This window comes from Mesocricetus auratus, unplaced genomic scaffold (assembly GCF_017639785.1).
Source record: "Mesocricetus auratus isolate SY011 unplaced genomic scaffold, BCM_Maur_2.0 Super-Scaffold_15014, whole genome shotgun sequence".
NCBI lineage: Eukaryota > Metazoa > Chordata > Mammalia > Rodentia > Cricetidae > Mesocricetus > Mesocricetus auratus.
The window spans coordinates 46965798-46985062 of record NW_024429186.1 but is presented as its reverse complement, the minus strand read 5'-3'; the positions used below and the strand labels follow the sequence as shown (position 1 = coordinate 46985062).

The window sequence follows — 19265 nt, the reverse complement described above, 5'->3', positions numbered from 1 at the left end:
ACAGTTGGTACGCTCTGGCTGATGCTCAGCTAGTGGCATCACCTTACCCGTTGTTGCACCTGCCATTTATCTTTTGAGATAGGGTCTTGTTACTATGTGACCCAGAATGGCCTTGAACCCATGATCCTACTGCCTCCACCTTCCAAGTGTTGGGGTTCTAGCTATGCACTGGGCAGCTCTCTCTGGACAAACACATTGCTGCTGTCTTCCAGGCCCCGACTCAGATCAATTGCCAGGCTGGTGAAGTCCTGCAGCTTCACAGTCCAGTTCTGCCCCAAGCTCTGGTCTAAATCAGTGAAGTCACTCATCCAGTCCATATGTCCGAGGAGAGGCTGGTCTCCCCTGCAGTGAACCCGCTACCCCATGTCCTTCTGGTGGTTCCCCAGTACAGAGCCCTGATCCATCAACAGGCCCTGTGCTAAATACTCAACTCTTCCAATATAGATAGGGGTTCTCTGTGCGGAATGCAGTTGGCACTAAAAGTGTTCTCTGGAAGGGCACCCCTCAGTTAAGTCCTGCAGTAGAGCTCAGTGTTGGCCTTATTCCATGATAGGGAATTTTAAGATCCATTTCATTCTGTTACAAATTACTTAACTCCAGTCTGTCACTCCCTTAGGTCAGATCCCCAGGGGGAGTGGCTGCAGGACAGGTTAGGGAGTGGGTTGAACTCCCAGGGAGGGCAGGCAAGCAGGGTGTGGTTTCCAGAAAAGTGGTACTAAGTTGCTTTGTGTGGCTAAGCCAGCTGGACTACAGATGCAAAGTAGAATTCCAAGGAGGAAGAAATTGAAGTAAAGCAGGGTGGGAAGGGGTGTGAGGATCCGAGGGCGTCTGAGGTCAATATTAGCATGAGGTCCACGTCACAGAGCAAGCTGCAAAGTGTAAACTATTACCTCCAAAGCATCACACATTCGGCTTCTACTGACTGCCTGGGGCAAGCTGCTTCAAGAGGAGGCACATTTGGACACAGATTTTGAAAATGTAGCAGCAAGCAAGCTTTAAAAACCGAAGAAAGCTCTGAATACACCACTGTTCTGAACCGAGTCTCCTCTCAGTGTCTCTAAATGGAACTGCTATTGCTTTCTGGAAGGTAGTCATTTGCTATCAATGTTCATCTCTTCAAAGCCATTTGGAAGCATTCAGAGTCACAAGGTTTCAAAAATGTTTATTTCATCAACACATGAAATGTGCCATTTAGCACCAATGACTGAAAATTCCAGAATTCCATCTGGTTACTACTTTTTGGAATTGGTGCTGTTGTTCAAGTCATTGACAGATTAGTCCACGTGAGCAGATGATTATTGGAACAAAAACTGGAGAAAACATAGTAAAAAGCATTTGACAAATGTGCACTGAACTAATTTTTAGTTGAAAAAAATCAGTTTTGTGTAAACGTGATGTCTATTTTAAAATCAGATTTTCTTGGAAGACATAGAAAAGAAAACTGCTGAGCCTGTGAACACCAACACCTGTAACTGGCTTTCTTTCCTCACACCGGCATCTGTCTAGTGACTCACTACAGTAGGCACCCTTACCTCTCGAGATAACTCACCAACCTGTGATGCAGGAAACGAAACTACGTACAGCCAGTAAAGAGAATATTTTCAGTTTCCTTTAAAAGAACATGTAAGTATTAAAATATAAGGAAAAAAAAAAACACTACTGCACAACTAAGTAAAAGTGTGACTGTCTTTGAAATTTACTGGAAAGAAAAACTAAAATTTATTGCTTACATGGTAAGAGATAACTATGATTGCTAATTGGGTCAACTTATCTCTAGTCTTCCTTCCTTTTCCTTCTTGAGGCAAGGTGTCATTATGCCTGAACTCACTCTGTAGACCAAGCTGATCTGGAACTCAGAGATTCCCCTGCTTCTGCCTCCCCAGTAGTGGAATTAAAGTCGTACACCACCATGACCAGTCCTCAAAACATTACTCTATAGTGACAGGTAGGTATCATTAGAAATTGGATTATCTCTAGTTTCTTGAAAATGCACTGAGTCAACCATGCTGCTTCAGATTGAGGCCAACCTCAAATTTATTTTTATTTGGGTGATCCCAGTGTTACTTTTAAGCAGACCTTGGTGCTGAGCTACAGAACTGAAGCTGGATTTCAAGCCCACTGCAGGCAGGCCTTGCAGTCCATAGTGGTCGTCATCCATGTGCCAGATCTCTAAGGACATGCTGGAGAAATGTAAATGCAATCTTCCCACGCTGTATGCACATGCTCCATTCCCATCTTTATCTTATGCAGGTGTTGGGGGCGTGGGTGAGATGGAAAAGGGTTTCAGGATGGCAGTTTCTATAAGGAAAGGGGGGTAAACATTAATTTCACATCACCAACTATTTATTAAGTATTTTACACTATGTGCTATACCCAGGAGTGGCTAAATGCAATTCAAGAACCATGTGCAATGTTTAGAGATGTCCTTAGCTGACGTTTAAAGCAATCAAGGAGAAAGCAGATGTATGCACAGTACCAAAATTAAAAACCTTTGTGTTGCGAGAACTACACTACCAAAAAACGCAAGACAACCACAGAATAGGAGAAATTATTCACAAATTACACATCTGGTATCAATAGGCAAAGGAGTTGTAGAATATTAAAGACAACTCAGTATGAAAATGGGCAAGTATTCCTCTGGTGACACAGAAGACATTGACTATCATTAAGAAAAAGAAAATAAAAACTGCAGTGAGATCCTATTCCACATCTACTACATAGCTACGGTCATAGTGAGAGGCAGGAGCAAGCACTAGTGAGGACACGGCAGCCATGGGGGCCTTGCGTACCAATGGTGGGAACGAAAGACAGTAGAGCAGCTTTGGGGAAAGTCTGGCCACTCCTCACCATACCTATGCAGGTTCACACGGACCAGGACTTGGAAAACTACACACTCGCAAGAATGTTCACAGAGGCGGTATTCCTTACAGGCAAGAGGCAAATGAGGGGAATGTTACCAGTTGATGAATGAATGAATGAATGAATGGGTGGATAAGGCGATCAGAGCCACACACAGCATGTGAACCAGACACAGAAAGGAGTATAAGGTGAAGCAGGAATCCCGAAAACACTTTGCTGAATGAAAGGACCCAGACACAAAAGGATACACACTGAGATTATACTTGTAAAGCACACAGAGTGATCAATACGTAGTGAGGGCTAGTGGCATTTCTTTTTGGGGTGATGAAAACACTTAAAAATTAGGAAGTGGTGCTTTATACAACTCTGAATATACTAAAAACACCAAAATGTATGCTCTGTAATGAGTTATATCAATTTGAAAAGGAAATAGGTCTTTGAAAAAACTAAACAACTCTTTATATCCAGAAACATAAAAATATTTATGCCTCAAAGGAAAAAAAATCTACTTTTAAAAAAGTACAGCAGCTTTAGCAAACACTGAAATCCGTTAAGGCAAAAAACGTATTTTCTTGGCCTTTTAGCACATTCCACATCAACACCAGCCAACCTGGATTATAACCCTCTTACCCTCCTGTCGTTAGATTGAGTTTTAACACCCACCACTGGTCCCTAAACTATGGCTAGAATCCTTATCATCAGAAAACACAGTGAACAAATCCAGTCATTGCAAAGTCATCAGCAAGAAGTGAAATTCATTAAATTTCAGCCTCATCAGTCAAACTGAGGTCGCAGCTACAAGCAGGGGTACAAGATGGAGACACCATCTCCCCTCTACAGTCTTGAGCAGCAGGGGCGAGCGACAGAGGCAATCCACATAAACATGGACGCAGGACAGGGGCACATATAAAGCTCTATTTAATTGGCGGCACTTGTCTTTTACAGACCAGCCCACCCAACTGCCTTTGGACAATGACTAAGTTTAAAGTTACAGCTAGCCTTTTAAAAAGTCAGAGAGTCAAGAGGAAGAGGTTATGTTTAGTGCCATAGTTTGGAAAAATGCCCCTCAAAGGTCTGGTCCCCAGCTGGAGCACTTGGAGGAGTGCTGGGACCCTTGTCTTCCGGGCAAGCCCTTGAGGACTAGTTTTGGACTTTGCTCCTCCCTCTCTCTAGTCACCTCAGGCGGAGGTGAGCAGGTCTCCTTTGTCATACTCTCGCCATTACCTCCAGCTTGTTCACAGGCTCAACAGATCAGGCCAACCAGACCCAGGACTGAAACTGGCCAAGACAAACTTTTCTGTATTTTACCGTCTTAGAGGAACACACTCAGTTACACAGCCATTTAATTTACTGCTGAAAAGGACTTTAAAAGGGCCCACCAGGCTGGGGGTTAGCGCAGTGGTAGACAGCTTGCCCGTCACATGCAAGGACATGGGTTCCATCCCCAGCATGGCAGAAACAAAGCTGGCCGCGTAGTTACTGAGATAGATAGGGTCTCATTACGTAGCCCAGCCTGGCCTCCAACTGCACTGCCTTCCATTCTCGGGTTCTGGGTTGTGACCAAGAAGCCAAGGCAGGACAGGTCAGAGATGGAAATCTTGAGTGTCAATGCCTGCAGTCACCGCTGCTATGTCACTGTGTGGAGGTGAGGAACTGGACAACACCTTAGCCCCGACAAGGACCAGCTGATGAGATCTCAGAGCAGGAAGAGCTGTGAATGCACGCACCGACTTTTTCTTTCTGATGTAGACAATACGAATGTCTTCACTTCGGTACTCTTCATCATGTTTGTCCAAAGGGATTTCCTCAAAGTCAAAGTCTAGCTGGAGGAGCTGTAAATTTAAAGGACACACATGTTACGCTCAGTAATTTGGACAGACTTATGGTAATGAAGTTAGGATGACAGTCATTTCTGGAGAAGGTAGAAACCTTCTCAGGGCTGGAAACACTCTGTATCTTTATGTTGGAGCAGTTATTTGGATGAAAATGCATCAGCTGAGAACTCGATATACATGCTCTGGACATGTTTTAACTGAATACAATTATTTTAATTATACATAATTTCAAAAGTTCAGTAACATTTTCTCTTATTCATGAAAAACATGGAACTCATCTTAGCATATGCTGAGGGAGTCATATACTTGCTTTTGTCATTAAGCCAATTTTTAATGGGCTGAATTTGTGCCCATAAAATGATCTAGGTCACCGCTTGGGGGAGAGTGAAGGACAGATAGGGGAAGGACAGTGCCTCCTTTTTAAAAATGTCTTCTCCTGCCCCCCTCATCTCCCCCGGGACCCCCCTTACCTTCTCCCCAGCCTAACCCCCATTCACTCTCCCCAACAGGTAAGGGCTTCGATGGGTGTTGGCATAGCTTGGCACATTAAGTTGAGGCAGGGCCAAGCCCCTCCCTGCTGCATTAAGGCTGAGCATGGCATTCCCTCACAGGGAATGGGCTCTAACAAGCTGGTTCACGTACATGTACCAGGGATAAATCCTGATTAAAACCCTGAAAGTGATTAACGAGGTAAAATGTGTAATAAAAACACAGAAATAAAATTCACCATCTGTACATTTGTATCAGGTGTTCTTACATCGCTGATAAGCTTCAAAGCCAGTCTGTGTTGAACAGCCTTGAAAACTGTCTCAGACAAGATAGGCTTGTCATCACCAGTCCCTGACACACTGCCCTGTGGAACAATATGGACTACTGGGAGCAGAGAAGACTCAGAACTGGGAAGATCCGAGAATGGTGGGCTCTGTGCAGGAGGGCTGTGGAGGATCTTCTCCTCGGGTTATAAGAGAAAGCGTTCCCCAAATGAAACTGTCGGAGCAACCACATACAACTTCCCAGAGGATAACTGGTACACACAATACTCACCTCAAAATATTTCTTCTCAATTTCTGGATTTTTCCCCATTGTACGTTGTTCATAGCAACATATAATACAAGTTTCAGATCCACTGAGCTCTTTCAACGTTTTTAGCAATGGTTCCAAGGACTATAAAAAAAAAGTACAATTTTCAATTTATTACTTCAAGAATTTCCTGTTATTCAAAGGAGGCAGGAGTTGAAGAGGCCAACGATCCTGTAATACAACCATTCTGAATCAATGCCACACAGCAACATTCCACAACTAGATTGTTAAATAACCATTGACTAATCAATAATTATACTGATTTCTACCAACAACAACAAAATCCTAAGGATTAGATCTTGTTTCCACAGGAAAGCAAGCAGAATTGACTTGTTTCTTTTTTGTTTTGAATAGGGGTGTATTAAATAGACGAGGCTGACACTGAACTTGCAGAGTTTCCTCTATTTCGGCCTCCCCAGTTCTGGGAATACAGGAGTTGTGCCACCACGCTTAGCTAGCAAATCTTAAAAGTCTAATTTCATTTAACCTAAGTTAATGTGGTATTTAAATAATCAACAATATATTCAACAAAAGCCAGCCTGACCCTAATGGTGTAAGATTTATTTTTATTACTTTAGTGATGTGCACGGTGTGTCTCTGTGTATGGGCATGTGCACAGGTGTTAGTGACTGCAGAGGCCAGAGAACCTGGACTTCCCTGGAGCTGGTAGGTGCTGGGAACTGAACTCAGGTTCTCTGGAAGAGTATGTGCTCATAACTGCTGACCCTAATTTGAACATCAGTTGGCTCAACAGTTATTAATTTAAAAATAAACACTGCCCCCAGCCGGGCGTTGGTGGCGCACGCCTTTAATCCCAGCACTCGGGAGGCAGAGGCAGGCGGATCTCTGTGAGTTCGAGACCAGCCTGGACTACCAAGCGAGTTCCAGGACAGCCTCCAAAGCCACAGAGAAACCCTGTCTCGAAAAACAAGCAAACAAAAAAAAAAACCAACCAAACAAAAATAAACACTGCCCAACACTGTATGAATTAATATGTAAAGAAAACTCATTCCACAAGTGTAGTAAATCTTGTCACTGAAAATTAACTAATTCTGGGGAGGGTCTCACTCTGTGGCCTATGCTGGCCTAGCTAGCATCCATGGCAACCATCCACCCATGTCCTGGGATTTCAGGTGTAAGCCACCATGCCAGACTTGCATCTTAATTTTCAATGTCATGGTTAACAGTAAGTGGGAAAGAAAGGAGGGAGGGAGGGATGGGTTAGCTTTTCATAATAAATCCAAATGGGAAAATCCTTTTAAAATTTTACAAAAAGCCTCCAGCAGAATGCATGTAAGTTCTCTCAACCATTCTTCACAGGCCTGTATGCTGATCCTGAACTGTATATACACGTTGATCATGATGAGCCCGTCTTCTCTTTAATCATCTATACAGCAAATATCCGACACCCAGAGCTGTTACGACATGAAGAAATGTGGGCTCCCAGCTCACTCAGCACTCACCTCCTCATAGTATATGCAGTCAGCCATCAGTATGTAGTCCGGTGAAGTGACGTCTTCTAGTTCTTCCCCCCTTAAAAACGCCAAACGTATGTCTTTAGCCGGTGTTTAACAATTCAAAATACTCATTTCAGAACGAGAAAACGAGAAGCAGAAAGTTTCCCTCATTAACCACGCGTTGAGCAGAAGGCAATTTAAAGCAAATGAAAGCGGTTATCTTAGAACAAGCTGAAAGGCCATACAAACCATTTCAGTACCTTGGCTTGAACAGAACCAGTCACAAGATGCTTGTTCATATTAATATTCATTTTCAGCAAGTCTTGCAGCTCCTCAAGATCAGTGACTACAACATCTGCCCTAAAAAACAACCTCGATTGGGAACAGGCTCGTGGCTGCGGCCGGTGACCTGACGCCGGGCGACCAGCGCCTTCCCGCCAGCTCTTACCCGAGGGTCGCGGCCATGAGCCCCACAGCCCCGGTGCCCGAGCCCAGCTCCAGCACCGAGCGGCGACTCAGCGCGTGGGCCCCGTCGCCGGAAAACCCCGGCGTCTCCAGGTACTTGGAAAGGACGATGGCGGCGTCCCACACAACACAACCCACGCCTCCGGAGCCGTACTGCTGCAGGCGAAGGACCGTCCCATCCCGCTTCTCCAGAACCCGCACAAAGCTCCACAGCGGGTCCTCCGCCTCTGGCTCCGACGCTGACTCCACGGCCGCCGCCATTGCTACCGCCACAGGCTGGGGCACGTGGTGACGTCACGCCCACGCACGGCCCGTGCCTCCCAGCGGCAGAGCGGCTGTCCACAGCGCGTGCGTGAGTCTCAAAGCCCTGCAGGCAGCAGGAGCCAGCAGAACTTACCTGTGGTCCCCCCCCCCGGGTTGGCTGCTACTGAAGCAAGAGTGGTTTTCTTGGCTGGAGAATGGCTCGCACAGAGCTGTTGGCTATAGATCTAGGCAGCTTCCCAGGTCCTATCAAAATGGTTATGCTCAAGAAGTTTCCTGCTGTGCATCTATCATTTCATATGAGTACATAAAAAAGATTGGCTGGGAACTTGCTTTCAAAGGTAAAGAAAAGTTAATTCTCTAATAATTAAACCAGCAAGACCAAGTACCTGAGTTCCAGGACTCGCATAGTAAAGGAGAGAACTGCCTCCGGAAGGTTGGCCTGACTTTCACACTGGATCTGTGGCACGCACACCCCATGAATACTCACACAAAGGCGGTAAATGGATAGATGAGAGATAGACACATTGCGTATGTATGCATGTATGGATGTATGGATGGATGTCTCTATCTATCTATATACATGAGGAAGATGAGAGATTCTTGTAGATTTTCTCTTGTCAGCCTTGTTGGTTGTTTCGTTTTTGCAGGATGGTCTCCTGTATCCCAGGTAGGCTTCAAACTCATTATGTAGTTGAGTCTGACCTTGAACTCCAGCTCCTTCAGTCCCAGCCTCTCAAATGTTGGGTTTACAGGTGTGTGCCGCTGTACCCGGCTTCCTTTTGTTCTTTGTGATGAAAAACAGTATTGCAAATCTTTTAAAAATTAAGACTGAGGTGATTTATTAATCTTGTTAAGAACTCTGATACAAAGCACAGTAAAAGGCCACAGACCAGTAGATAAACAACGTGGCTTTTGGCTACTTTACAACTGCTGCTACTGCTCTATCAGCATAACATACTTTGATCACTTCGAACGAGAATGTCCAAAAGGCAAAAGCTTTAATCTGCCTGATTAAAAATTTAATAAAGCTTTAAGTATTTTCTGTTTAAATATTACCAATCTGGAAAAACTTTTAAAAAATTTCAATTAACACGAGATTAAAGAAAGTTAATAGGTTTTGAAGACAAGGCAGTTGGCAGTTGGTTCCTATGCCATAAGAAACTTTTGTTCTTGACTTACAAATTAGTAAAATAGCAGATTGTATTATAGGCCTCAAGTCACTTAAATTTATATAGGTTATTAGCATTATCTTTAAATATATACAATATAAATAAACTGTACATACATGGCATATTAACTTTGTTTTCCCAAACAAGAGGCAAATCATTAGCTAAAGACACCATACACTGCAAAACAAAAGGTGCATTGTAATGAGATACATGCCCCTTTTCTTCTGTAATTGGGTTATGTAGAATTGTTTGTAATTTTAACAAAATAATAAACACAGTACATTCTATTATTTCCATTCTATTTTCCGTGTTTTTGTTTGTTTTTGTTTTTTGTCTTCAGCAGCAAATACTGGCATTTAAGACATGGCATCAGAGAGTTTAAGAACAGTGGGTGTTATTCACTAGATGTAAAAACCAAATAAAGTTAAAACATAAGAAGATAGTCAAAGAGGGTTTAAAAACCAGTAACATCACAGTACATCTCTGTATCTGTGTAAATTTGTTGCCGTAAAAAGGCATCTATTACTCAAATTTGAGAAATTCCTCCAGAACACTATCCCCTTTCAGTGCAGTCAGTATCATTTTAAGCCGTATTTTAGCAGAGTCTACAGTGCAAATAGAAATTCATTATACTGGCCTTTGGGCAGCACTGAGAGGCTGAGACAAGGCAATGCTACTGATCACCTGAGGGTTATGGTGAAGGGCTTCTGCATTTTAATTTTTACAATTCTTTTCTTGATTTTTTTTTTTTGAGACAGGGTTTCTCTGCATAGCCCTGGCTGTCCTGGAACTCGCTCTATAGACCAAGCTGGCCCAAACTCAGAAATCCATCTGTCTCTGCTTCCAGGGTGCTGGGATTAAGGGTGTGCACCACCATGCCCGACAATTCTTCTAATTCTTAAAAGCTTATTTGATCAGTAGCATTTTTGTAAGAGCATTATTTGTAAAAAGTACTAAAATACTATGCCTCTTTTGAATAAATTAAAAACCTTTACAAATACTATTCCAGTGTCAATGACTGTGCATGGCTAAGGTCATTGAGGAGTTTCTGCATTTTCAAGCAAAGGCAGTCTGTACAGTGGCGGGTGTGAAAGTTCCCGTTTGTAGGTCTTTGGTGGCAGTTTGGGCAGGTGAGGGCTTGAATTCTGCCTTGGTGGAACAGGAGGAGCTGGGGGATGAGCGAGACTGTTGTGACTGGAACTGAGCAGATGGCTTCTGCGTGGCACTCGTGGAGAGGGTGTGCTGGGAGGAGTGCTTGGTGAGTTTGGACATGTGCTAACGTCTCTGAGCCAGTCTGGGTCTCTGTGGGCATGTCCCAGTGGAGGTGGCTGAAGAGTAAATGGACAGTTTATAAAGTGTTCTGGAGGCCGGAGAGGAACTGGAGGGGGGTGTCAGGAAGAGGCTCTCTTGGGGGGGGTGGAGGTGGACTGTGCGCAGGCCCGTCGAATGCACCAGTGGGGACGGGAACTCTTGGCTTCACCTTCGGAGGAGGAGGCTGTCTTGGTGGAATAGCAGGAGGGTCATCATCAGATTTCAATGTTCCCTAAACAAAACAAAAAGGGGTATGTCTAGTCTCTTTAAAATTGTGTAAGATAATTCTTCTGTGTCAAGTTAAATCTAGAGGCCCAAATTGAATGAATGTGGTTAATTATCACATTCCCAACTAAATTACTTCATTTAATTCTGGGCTCAGTTTAACATTTGGATATATAAGATGCTTTCACTGAGAGCTAAAAACATAGAGCCCCATATCGTCTTGCTTTGTTTCCAACATGCCAGAGATTTATAAAGCTTATTTATGGCCACGGGTCAGTAAAAGTGATACACTTTTACGGCCACAAAATGACATGCTGCCGGTGGTATTTAATTCCTACCTTCTGCTCACTGATCATCTACTTCTGTTTTTCTCCATGGTGCTTAAAGTGATGGATCTCAAAGTGGGATTCAGGAACCAGCAGTGTCAGTCCCAGCAGGAGATGGCTTAGCATAGCCAATTACCAGGCCCAACTGTAGCCCTATAACCTGGGGCTCAACAACCCATTTGTAAATTTTCCAGGTGATTCAGACATGTCCTTACATTTGAGAAGCACTAGTCTAAAGTTTTCAGGTTCTTTCAAATAAGAATTTCACCCCCCCCACACATACACATACCAAATCTGTACAAGAAAGACAATGTACTTCTGATTATCTGAATTTTCCCACTTTTTAAAAGTTTTTAAAAATTGTATTAAATGACTACTTAAAGTATTTTCAAATATGACAATCTAAATGTTGAAAATCCATAGAGTGTGGCTAAATTATGATTAACACATTCTAAAAATACTCTAAAGACGAGTATGATTTTGAAGATTCACAACTTTGCGTGAGTTGAGGCAAACCCAGGTCTAGACGGCTACCTTGGAATTTGAAGCATCATGGTCAACTTTCTTTCGAGGAGGAAGCGGAGGAGGAACGAGTGGCTCTTCACTCAGTTTGTGTAAACTTCCACACGAGCTGAAGAAAGTCTCTGGGGGAGAAGAGACTGGGTTACGCTCACAGTACAGGTACAGAACAAAACTCCACAACAGCTTATGATTCTATGTTACCATGGCTGTCAAATGCGTTATTCTCACATAGTTGTTTGTGATCTGTCTTCCCCACTGAAATTCTAAGCATTTTCCTCTATACCTGACTCCAGGCTTTTATTACCTAGACCAATTAAGAACTCCATCAGCATTTTGGTACTCAATGTCGGGCATGAACCCTCGACCCTGAGATTAAGAGTGGCATGCTCTACTGACTGAGCTAGTTGGGTGGTGGTGGAAGCACTTGCCTTTAATCCCAGCACTCTGGAGGCAGAGGCAGGTGGATCTCTGTGAGTTCAAGACCAGCCTGGTCTACAAAGGGACTTCCTGTTTCTCTCTGCTTATATCCTGTTTCCACCCAGTTAGCTCACTTCCTGTCTTTCTGTACAGATCCCTATGGTTAGTTAGAGGCAAGCTCTATCCTCTGACCTCCAGACAGGCTTTATTTGTACAAGCAAGATATCACCACAAAAATCCTCCTCTAAAAGCCTTTTAAAAATCCAAAACAAAAGCTGGGCGGTGGTGGCGCAAGCCTTTAATCCCAGCACTCAGCACGCAGGTAGATCTCTGTGAATTCGAGGCCAGCCGGTCTACAAAGGGAGTTCCAGGACAGCCTCCAAAGCGACAGAGAAACCCTGTCTTGAAAAACTAAAGGGGAAAAAAAAAAAACTAAAAATGGGTGTGTGTACATGTACATATGTGTTTGTACATATGGCACATTAGCTTCCAGAGTAAGACCATTCTAAACAGAAACTCTATTTCAAATACAAAGTAAATCTAGTTATTACACATAAAAAAGCAATCCCAAATTAGAGTTGGTAATATAAATACTACTAATGGGCTCCACTGTATCTCAACCAAACACAGTAAGCAAATGTGCACATCTGATGGACTATTTAGAAAAGTAAATGATCACAGCTATAAATAATGAATAAACACCAATTTAGCAATGCCAAGCATCAGGACAATTAAAATGAGTAAGATACAATAGAAACATCTTGGCTATTTCTCTCTGACTTGGGAAGCTGTGGGGCTTTTACTGGGTTTTGTCTGTTTGTTTGGTGGGCCTTAGAAGTAAGTGCTAGGCAAGTACCATAGCACCCCCAGCCCTAACGACAGGCTTCTACGATTCTTTTAGAAAGGAAACCTTTTCCTCACTGCACATGCAGCAGTTTCACTGGGCACTTGACTTGGAGTCTTATCTCTGGAAAGTCAGCTTGCTCTGAAAATGACATGGCAGAGCTAGGCCCAGTGCTGTAAGTATGTCACTGATACACAGAATACAGATGTTTCTACCACAGAACAAAAGAAACCTAAATAAACTTCAACAAAGCCAAGAAATGTGCAGAGCTGAAGCTTCAATTAGTGACAGAGTCTGCCTCAGAGACACAAAGAAGGACACCAGGAAACACATTTTCAGGTTAAAGAGAAAAGAATTGTAAAAACTCAGATAAGTTTCCTATGTGGCCTGGCTTCGTGGAAAACTGCTCTGAAAGGACATGGGAGGGCGGAAGCGACAGCTGTTTGAGCACAGCACAAAGTGGGAACGAGTCAATTCTTAGCAGGAAACAGGTGCACTACAAAGCAGTGCAATCAAGCTTACTACACACGACTTAGCGGAGATCCACATATGACACAGACAAGGAAGAATGTGCCGCTCTCATAGCCTAACTGTCTAAAAGAACAATCCAGAAGGGAGAACAACATAGAAACATCATTTAGGAACATGAACGTGCTATCCAAGAACAAGAAGCAGGAGGACAAGAGGCAGGGAACTGTTGCTAAGGTCATTTTAAGTGCCTGGTGGCACTATTTGCTTCTAACATTCTTTTCATATGTCATTTTGATAAACATTCAAAAATATATGGAACAAATACATGAAACAAAACACTTAAGGGACTACATGTACTCTTCTTCTCCCATAGGGACTCTTGCTGATGTCTAAATCACATACATTTCACTATTCTACATGCAGAGTTCTTCCAGATGGAGAGAATTATTCCCAAAGTTGTGATCCTATTTGGGTGATTTGTTAAACAAATGCATACAGGAAGTTAACAACATTGGAGATGCTCAGCCGATAGTGTGCTTGCTGCACACGCATGAGAACTTGATCTCAATACATGTCAAAGTGGACAGACACATCAATATACCTACAAATAAATCTTTAATACTGCTTTTCTCCCTCTACTCCCCCACAAAAGATAAAGAAAGGAGGGGAAGAAAGAGATGAAAGAAGGAGGGAGCTTGGCATAGTAGCATGCAGTGTAATCCCAGAACTGGGGAGGCAGAAACAGGTGGAACCCTGGAGTTCAAGGGCCAGTAAGTTCAATCTAATCAGTGAGCTCCAAGCCAGTGAGAGATCCTGCCCAAAGAATGACATCTGAGGTTGACCTCTGACCTCTACATGAATGCAGTCAAACTTGTTCACATACGAAAGTACCCACACAAACATGCACCCATACATTACTACACAGATTTTTTTAAAAAGGGGGATTCATGTTTACATAATAGATTATGAAATAGGAATAGAATAGTTTTTTACTTAATGCTTTAAGTAAATAAGATACGAAGAATAAATAATCAAAGAAAGGCTAATTAGGGAAACTGGTAACTATTTAGTACAGTTGTCCCTTGGTATCTGGCAACTGGTTCGATGGCATTAGTGGATATAAGCATACACTGATGCTTTAGTCTCTTAAATAAAATGGCAGAGTGTATGTATGGAGACTATGACTTTAAATTATCACTAGATGTTACTTACCTTACTCACCACAATGTAACCCTTAATTAAATTATTGTTTAGGGAATGATGCCAATGGCACAAAGGCCTCTGTATGTTCAAGTTCAGGTGCAGCTCCTGTTGGCTAACACCGTTTCAGACTGTGGTTGGTTGAATGCAGATAGGTACCCTACAGACATGAAGAACTGACATGTGTCTTCTCTGGGGAAACCAATTGGAAGTGGTAAGAAGCCAGGCAACTGAGATGGCCTTACTCTACATCTCAGGTAAGACACATTCTGGGTGTTCTCTGTAGTTACTTAATTTGATCCCTAAGAAGTCTGAAGACTTAGTTTGGAAAAGTTCAGTCTCTAAAACAAAAATTAAAATTTAACAGCACAAAGTTGTAAGTAATTCAGATCATTTAAAATTTTTCTTTTGGTCTGGGGATGCAGCTCAGTATTGTAGTTGCCTAGCATCTGTGGAGTCTGGGAGTGGTGTGGGGGGGCAGAGGGAATGATGAAAGAAAAACATTTGTTTCATTTATTCTTTAAATGTGTAAGCACACCTTCAGTCAGCCAGATTATGATCTTCACAATCATTTCACTGCAACCAACATAGCTTACTTACTTGACTGTGGCAAGAGGACCGGAGCAAAGATGGTATTGCTGCCTGTTAGAAAGAGAAACACTCATCTCAACAGAAAGCTAACGTGCGTGATCTCTTTAGATAGTTTCACTTCAAAATGCACTAGCTCACGCCTTTGATCCCAGAACTTGGGAGACAGAAGTAGGTGGATCTCTGTGAGTATGAGGCTAGCCTGGTCTACAGAGTGAATATGAAGCCAGCTTTATTTACATATTGAGAACAGCTAGGGCTCTGTAGAGAGACCCTGTCTTAAAACCATCACTCCCCTGCAAAAGTAAAATGCACTATTCAAATAAACAGAAAATTCCATCACCATCTTCTGCATGCTAGTTTGTACATTTGAACTTAATACACAATGTGCCTAGGATGTTTTTCCTTTTGTAGACTAAGTAAATTCTTCTCTATCATAATCCCTTTTAATTTCTTTTATGGAATTTATGTTCTTGTTTTATTATCATTACTCCAAAAAGTAATAAAAAATCTTCATGAACAAATTAGAACACACACACTGCATAAGTGATGCTTTGCTCCTTGTATTAAGAGCATTCCATACTTGGATGCCACTCTCCATACCAACAGAGCATCTTAGTCTTGTTTGCTGTTGTTGTGCTAAATATCTTGACAATAGCAAGTCCGAGGAGAAAGAGCTTATTTGAGCCTACAGTTCCCCGCTACAGTTCCTATCCAGGAACAGAGAGCAATGAGTATTTGTATGCTCATGTTCAGTCACATTCACTGCTTTCTAAGAGACAGTATATCCCATGCAACCATGGCAGACTTGAAACTTGTTATGTAGACCAGGCTGGTCTTGAACTTAGAGATCCACCTGCCTCTGCCTCCTGAGCACTAGATCAAAGGTATATGCCAAGATGGCTTACATCCACTGTGTGTAATTCTGAATCTCCTGCTTAAGGAATGATGCCTCACAGTGGTCAGGTCTGCCCTTCTCAACTCATGTCATAAACACAGTTCCCCACAGACCTGCTCACAGGTCAACCTGACCTAGACACTCCCCTCAGTAAGATTTCCCAGGTGACTCTAGATTATGTCAAGTTAACAATTAAAACTGACCAGCACACATGAGTACCGAGGGTTCTACAGCTCCCCAATTGGCAAGAATTCCTCTTCTCACCAAGAGGTTTATGTATCTACTCACCACAGGAACTATTGAGATCCACATCTAGAAACACGCTGTGGTCTGAAGAAGCAGACACAGGGGGAGTGGACGGTGTGTTTGGAGAGGTGGGTGCGGACACTGTCGACTCAAGCTCAGTCTCAGCGATCCTGCTAAAGCTTATCTTATACGGTTCTCTTTCCAAAGGTGTCGGGTGACCTCGCAATGTGCCTGAGGTAGAGCCATGTCGGCCTGTGTTAGGCCTTATTCCAGGAGATTTTAAGGAAAAAGTTGATTTCCTAGGCTAGGAGAAGTAAGTAGGTATAGTTAAATAGCACTAATGTGTATGCAATTTGTTTATAACTGACAGCTATTGTATTTTTTTAAGTATACTCTTTGAAGGGTTTGATAAAATCACCATCTTCAAGTGCAATCTGTGGCATTTTTATAGTAATCTCCAATTTGACTAGATTGTTTATCCTGGGCTCCATAATAAATCTTTTTAAACATAATTTTAGCAATAAAATTCATGAAAATTATTGTGTAAACAACTTTTTTGCTCCTAAATACTTGACCCTAAATTTCTCTTTCACATCACCTGTATGTTAATTTCACAAACATTTACAGGAAACAAAATTTATGTGACATAATATGTATATGTACCTCAGTTTTTAAGTTTTATTTATGCGAATAGGTGTTTTGCCTGCATGTATGCATGTGTAACACGCACATTCCTGGTGCCTATGGAGGCCAGAGTAAGGCACAGGCCCTGCGGAACTGGAGCTGTAGGTGGTTGTGAGCTGTCGTCTGGTCCTCTGCAGCAGCAAACAGTGGTGCTAACCCTGGCCCTCCACTGTGCTTCATTTTTTAAAGGAAGATAATTGTTTCTTCTGACCTTAAGCTAATAAACCATCCCTACACCAGCATTTTAACAACTTCAGTAAAAGGTACTGTCATTGTTCCTACTCTAATTGCTTGATTTTAGAACCCTGACAGTGGTAATCTAATGAAAAAAACAAAGTTCTGAGTCAGAAAAATTGAGTCAACTACCTAGCCATGTGGCCCTAAAAAGGCTATTTTACCCTGCTGAGCCTCATTTTTTTTAGCATATTCATTTTTATTATATTATTTTATTTAATTGTGTTTGTGCTTCATGCATGTATGCATGCTTGCGTGCATGTGTGCATGTGTGCATGTGTACAGGTGCCTGTGGAGACTACAGGTATTGCAAACTGCAACAGGACAGTCAATGTCTAAAGAGCCCAAGACAGCCCCTGAGCCCCTGGCTGATGCCAGCATCCCCAGAGGACAGAGGCATCACCCTCCCAGAGCTCTGTCACTTAGTTTTTCTGAGAACCTTCTGGGTACTCAATAAATCAAAGAGGCTCTATGCACACGGCTGAGGATACCTGGCTCTTCTTACACTAAGGGAATCAACGAGGTTTTACAGCAGGTGTTTTCAACCTGTGGGTTTCGACATCTTAGGAGAGTCAAACAACCTTTTTACAGGGGTCTCCTAAGACCATCAGAAAACACAGATATTTACATTATGATTCATAAAAGTAGCATATTAGAGCTATGAAGCAGCAACACAAGCAATTTATGGTCGCCAGCATCAGGAAGTTTGAGAACCACTCTTCTGATTGTTTTTCTTTCCACACCTTGTTTCACTTTTGGCTACTTAGGATTGGATTTCCACTCTCGCTGTTGCCACTGCAAATCTCCAGTGTAACCACTGAACCCTGATGGCAGGAGCCATAGTCATGCTAGACGTACGGGATGCTTTTGTTTATTCCTTCCCTGGCTGGCCTTTCTTTCTTTCCTTCCTCCCTTCCTTTCTTTTCTTTTTTTTGAACAGGGTTTCTCTGTGTAGCCCTGGCTGTCCTGGAACTCACAGAGATCCGCCTGACTCTGCCTCTCGAGTACTGCAGTTAAAGGCATGCACCAGCACCGCGAGTCACTTTCCCTGGTATTTTTATTTGTTCCATCCAGCTACTTGCTTGTAGGCCTCACATAATTTTCCTCTTAAATCAGGGGGTTAAAAAAATGGACAGATAAATAATGGTACTAAAATGAAGGATACTTTGCATTCACGTGGACCTAGTTTCTATATGCAGTACTACTTTTAGAAAAGCAGTTTCTATCAAAAGGATCTCATGAATGCTGGGCAAACACTCGTCTCTGAGTTCCATCCCCACCTTGTATTCTATTTTAGAAATAGAATAGCACTGTAAAGTAAAACAACAAAACAGCAATTGATTTACATAACAATTTTAAGAGAACAGGTTGTTAAACACTGAAAATATTATTTTTTAATAGAAAAAATTCCCATAATTATAGTGAACTTACAAATCGAGGTGGTTGTTTGCAGTTTCGGGGTTCTATTTCTAGCGATTTGTTGAACAAATAATCTGTAAACTCTTTTTCAGATAAAATTCCCATGGGGCTAAGGTTTTCGAAAAATCTCTAGAATTAAACACATAAATAATACATGTATATAACTTTGGTCTTACTAAAATAAGATCCTATTAACATCACTAAAACAAATTAAGAAATCACAGCATTTGAGATGTTCATAAAGATTGCTTATTCTACTCTCTATTTATGACCAAGACTGTACAATTTCTGAGGAAGTTATATCCTAGCCATGTAGTTAATTATTATGCACGGATTCTCAGCTCAGTCATTAGTATCACTTGTCTCTTAACAACTATATTCATTCTCACTATGATAACAAAGTTATCACCATTCATCTACCAAAAGAGTTTACAATGGAGATTATGACTGAAAACCACAGGATGTGGATAAGCAGGAAAAAGTGTGACGGCAACTGGATTAAAGTACATTTAAAAGTAATTTTAAAGATAATTATAGTTTTAAACTTTTCTGTGCTACCTTGTAAGTAACCAAAACAATGTATTTATACAAAAATATTTACTTCAAATATATATTCTAAGCTTAAATCTAAGGTTTTAAGCAGAAAAGTGAAGTGACTTAGTAAAATGCCAACAAACAATGTCTGTGTGCACATATGAGTGCAGGTGTCTGTGGAGCCCCTGGAGCTCCTTGGTCCTGAGTATACAGAACA

General features: G+C 42.1%; 2 protein-coding genes across 2 annotated transcripts in view; both read right to left on the bottom strand.

The window, feature by feature from the left end:
- Positions 1-1145: 1145 nt before the first annotated feature.
- Positions 1146-7997, bottom strand: Vcpkmt (valosin containing protein lysine methyltransferase). The gene is made up of 6 exons (XM_021228824.2): positions 7680-7997; positions 7481-7591; positions 7238-7307; positions 5739-5858; positions 4587-4691; positions 1146-2298 (listed from the first exon to the last, which is right to left on the bottom strand). The coding sequence occupies exons 1-6, from the start codon at positions 7955-7957 to the stop codon at positions 2284-2286; spliced, it is 699 nt and encodes a 232-aa protein (XP_021084483.1). The 5' UTR covers positions 7958-7997; the 3' UTR covers positions 1146-2283.
- Positions 7998-8773: 776 nt separating this feature from the next.
- Positions 8774-19265, bottom strand: part of Sos2 (SOS Ras/Rho guanine nucleotide exchange factor 2) — a 104930-nt gene continuing 94438 nt past the window's right edge. Inside the window, 6 exon segments of the mRNA XM_040742999.1 lie at positions 8774-10519; positions 10522-10672; positions 11526-11635; positions 15046-15087; positions 16220-16481; positions 18527-18643. Of these exon segments, the coding sequence (XP_040598933.1) occupies positions 10164-10519; positions 10522-10672; positions 11526-11635; positions 15046-15087; positions 16220-16481; positions 18527-18643 (1038 nt within the window). The 3' untranslated portion in view covers positions 8774-10163.

Coding starts and splice junctions, on each gene's coding strand:
- Vcpkmt (XM_021228824.2), bottom strand. CDS start 7,957: ATGGCGGCGGCCGTGGAGTCAGCGTCGGAGCCAGAGGCGGAGGACCCG. Junction 7,592..7,679: donor CTCATGGCCGCGACCCTCGG/GTAAGAGCTGGC, acceptor GTTGTTTTTTAG/GGCAGATGTTGTAGTCACTG. Junction 7,308..7,480: donor CAAGCCAAGGTACTGAAATG/GTTTGTATGGCC, acceptor GGCGTTTTTAAG/GGGGGAAGAACTAGAAGACG.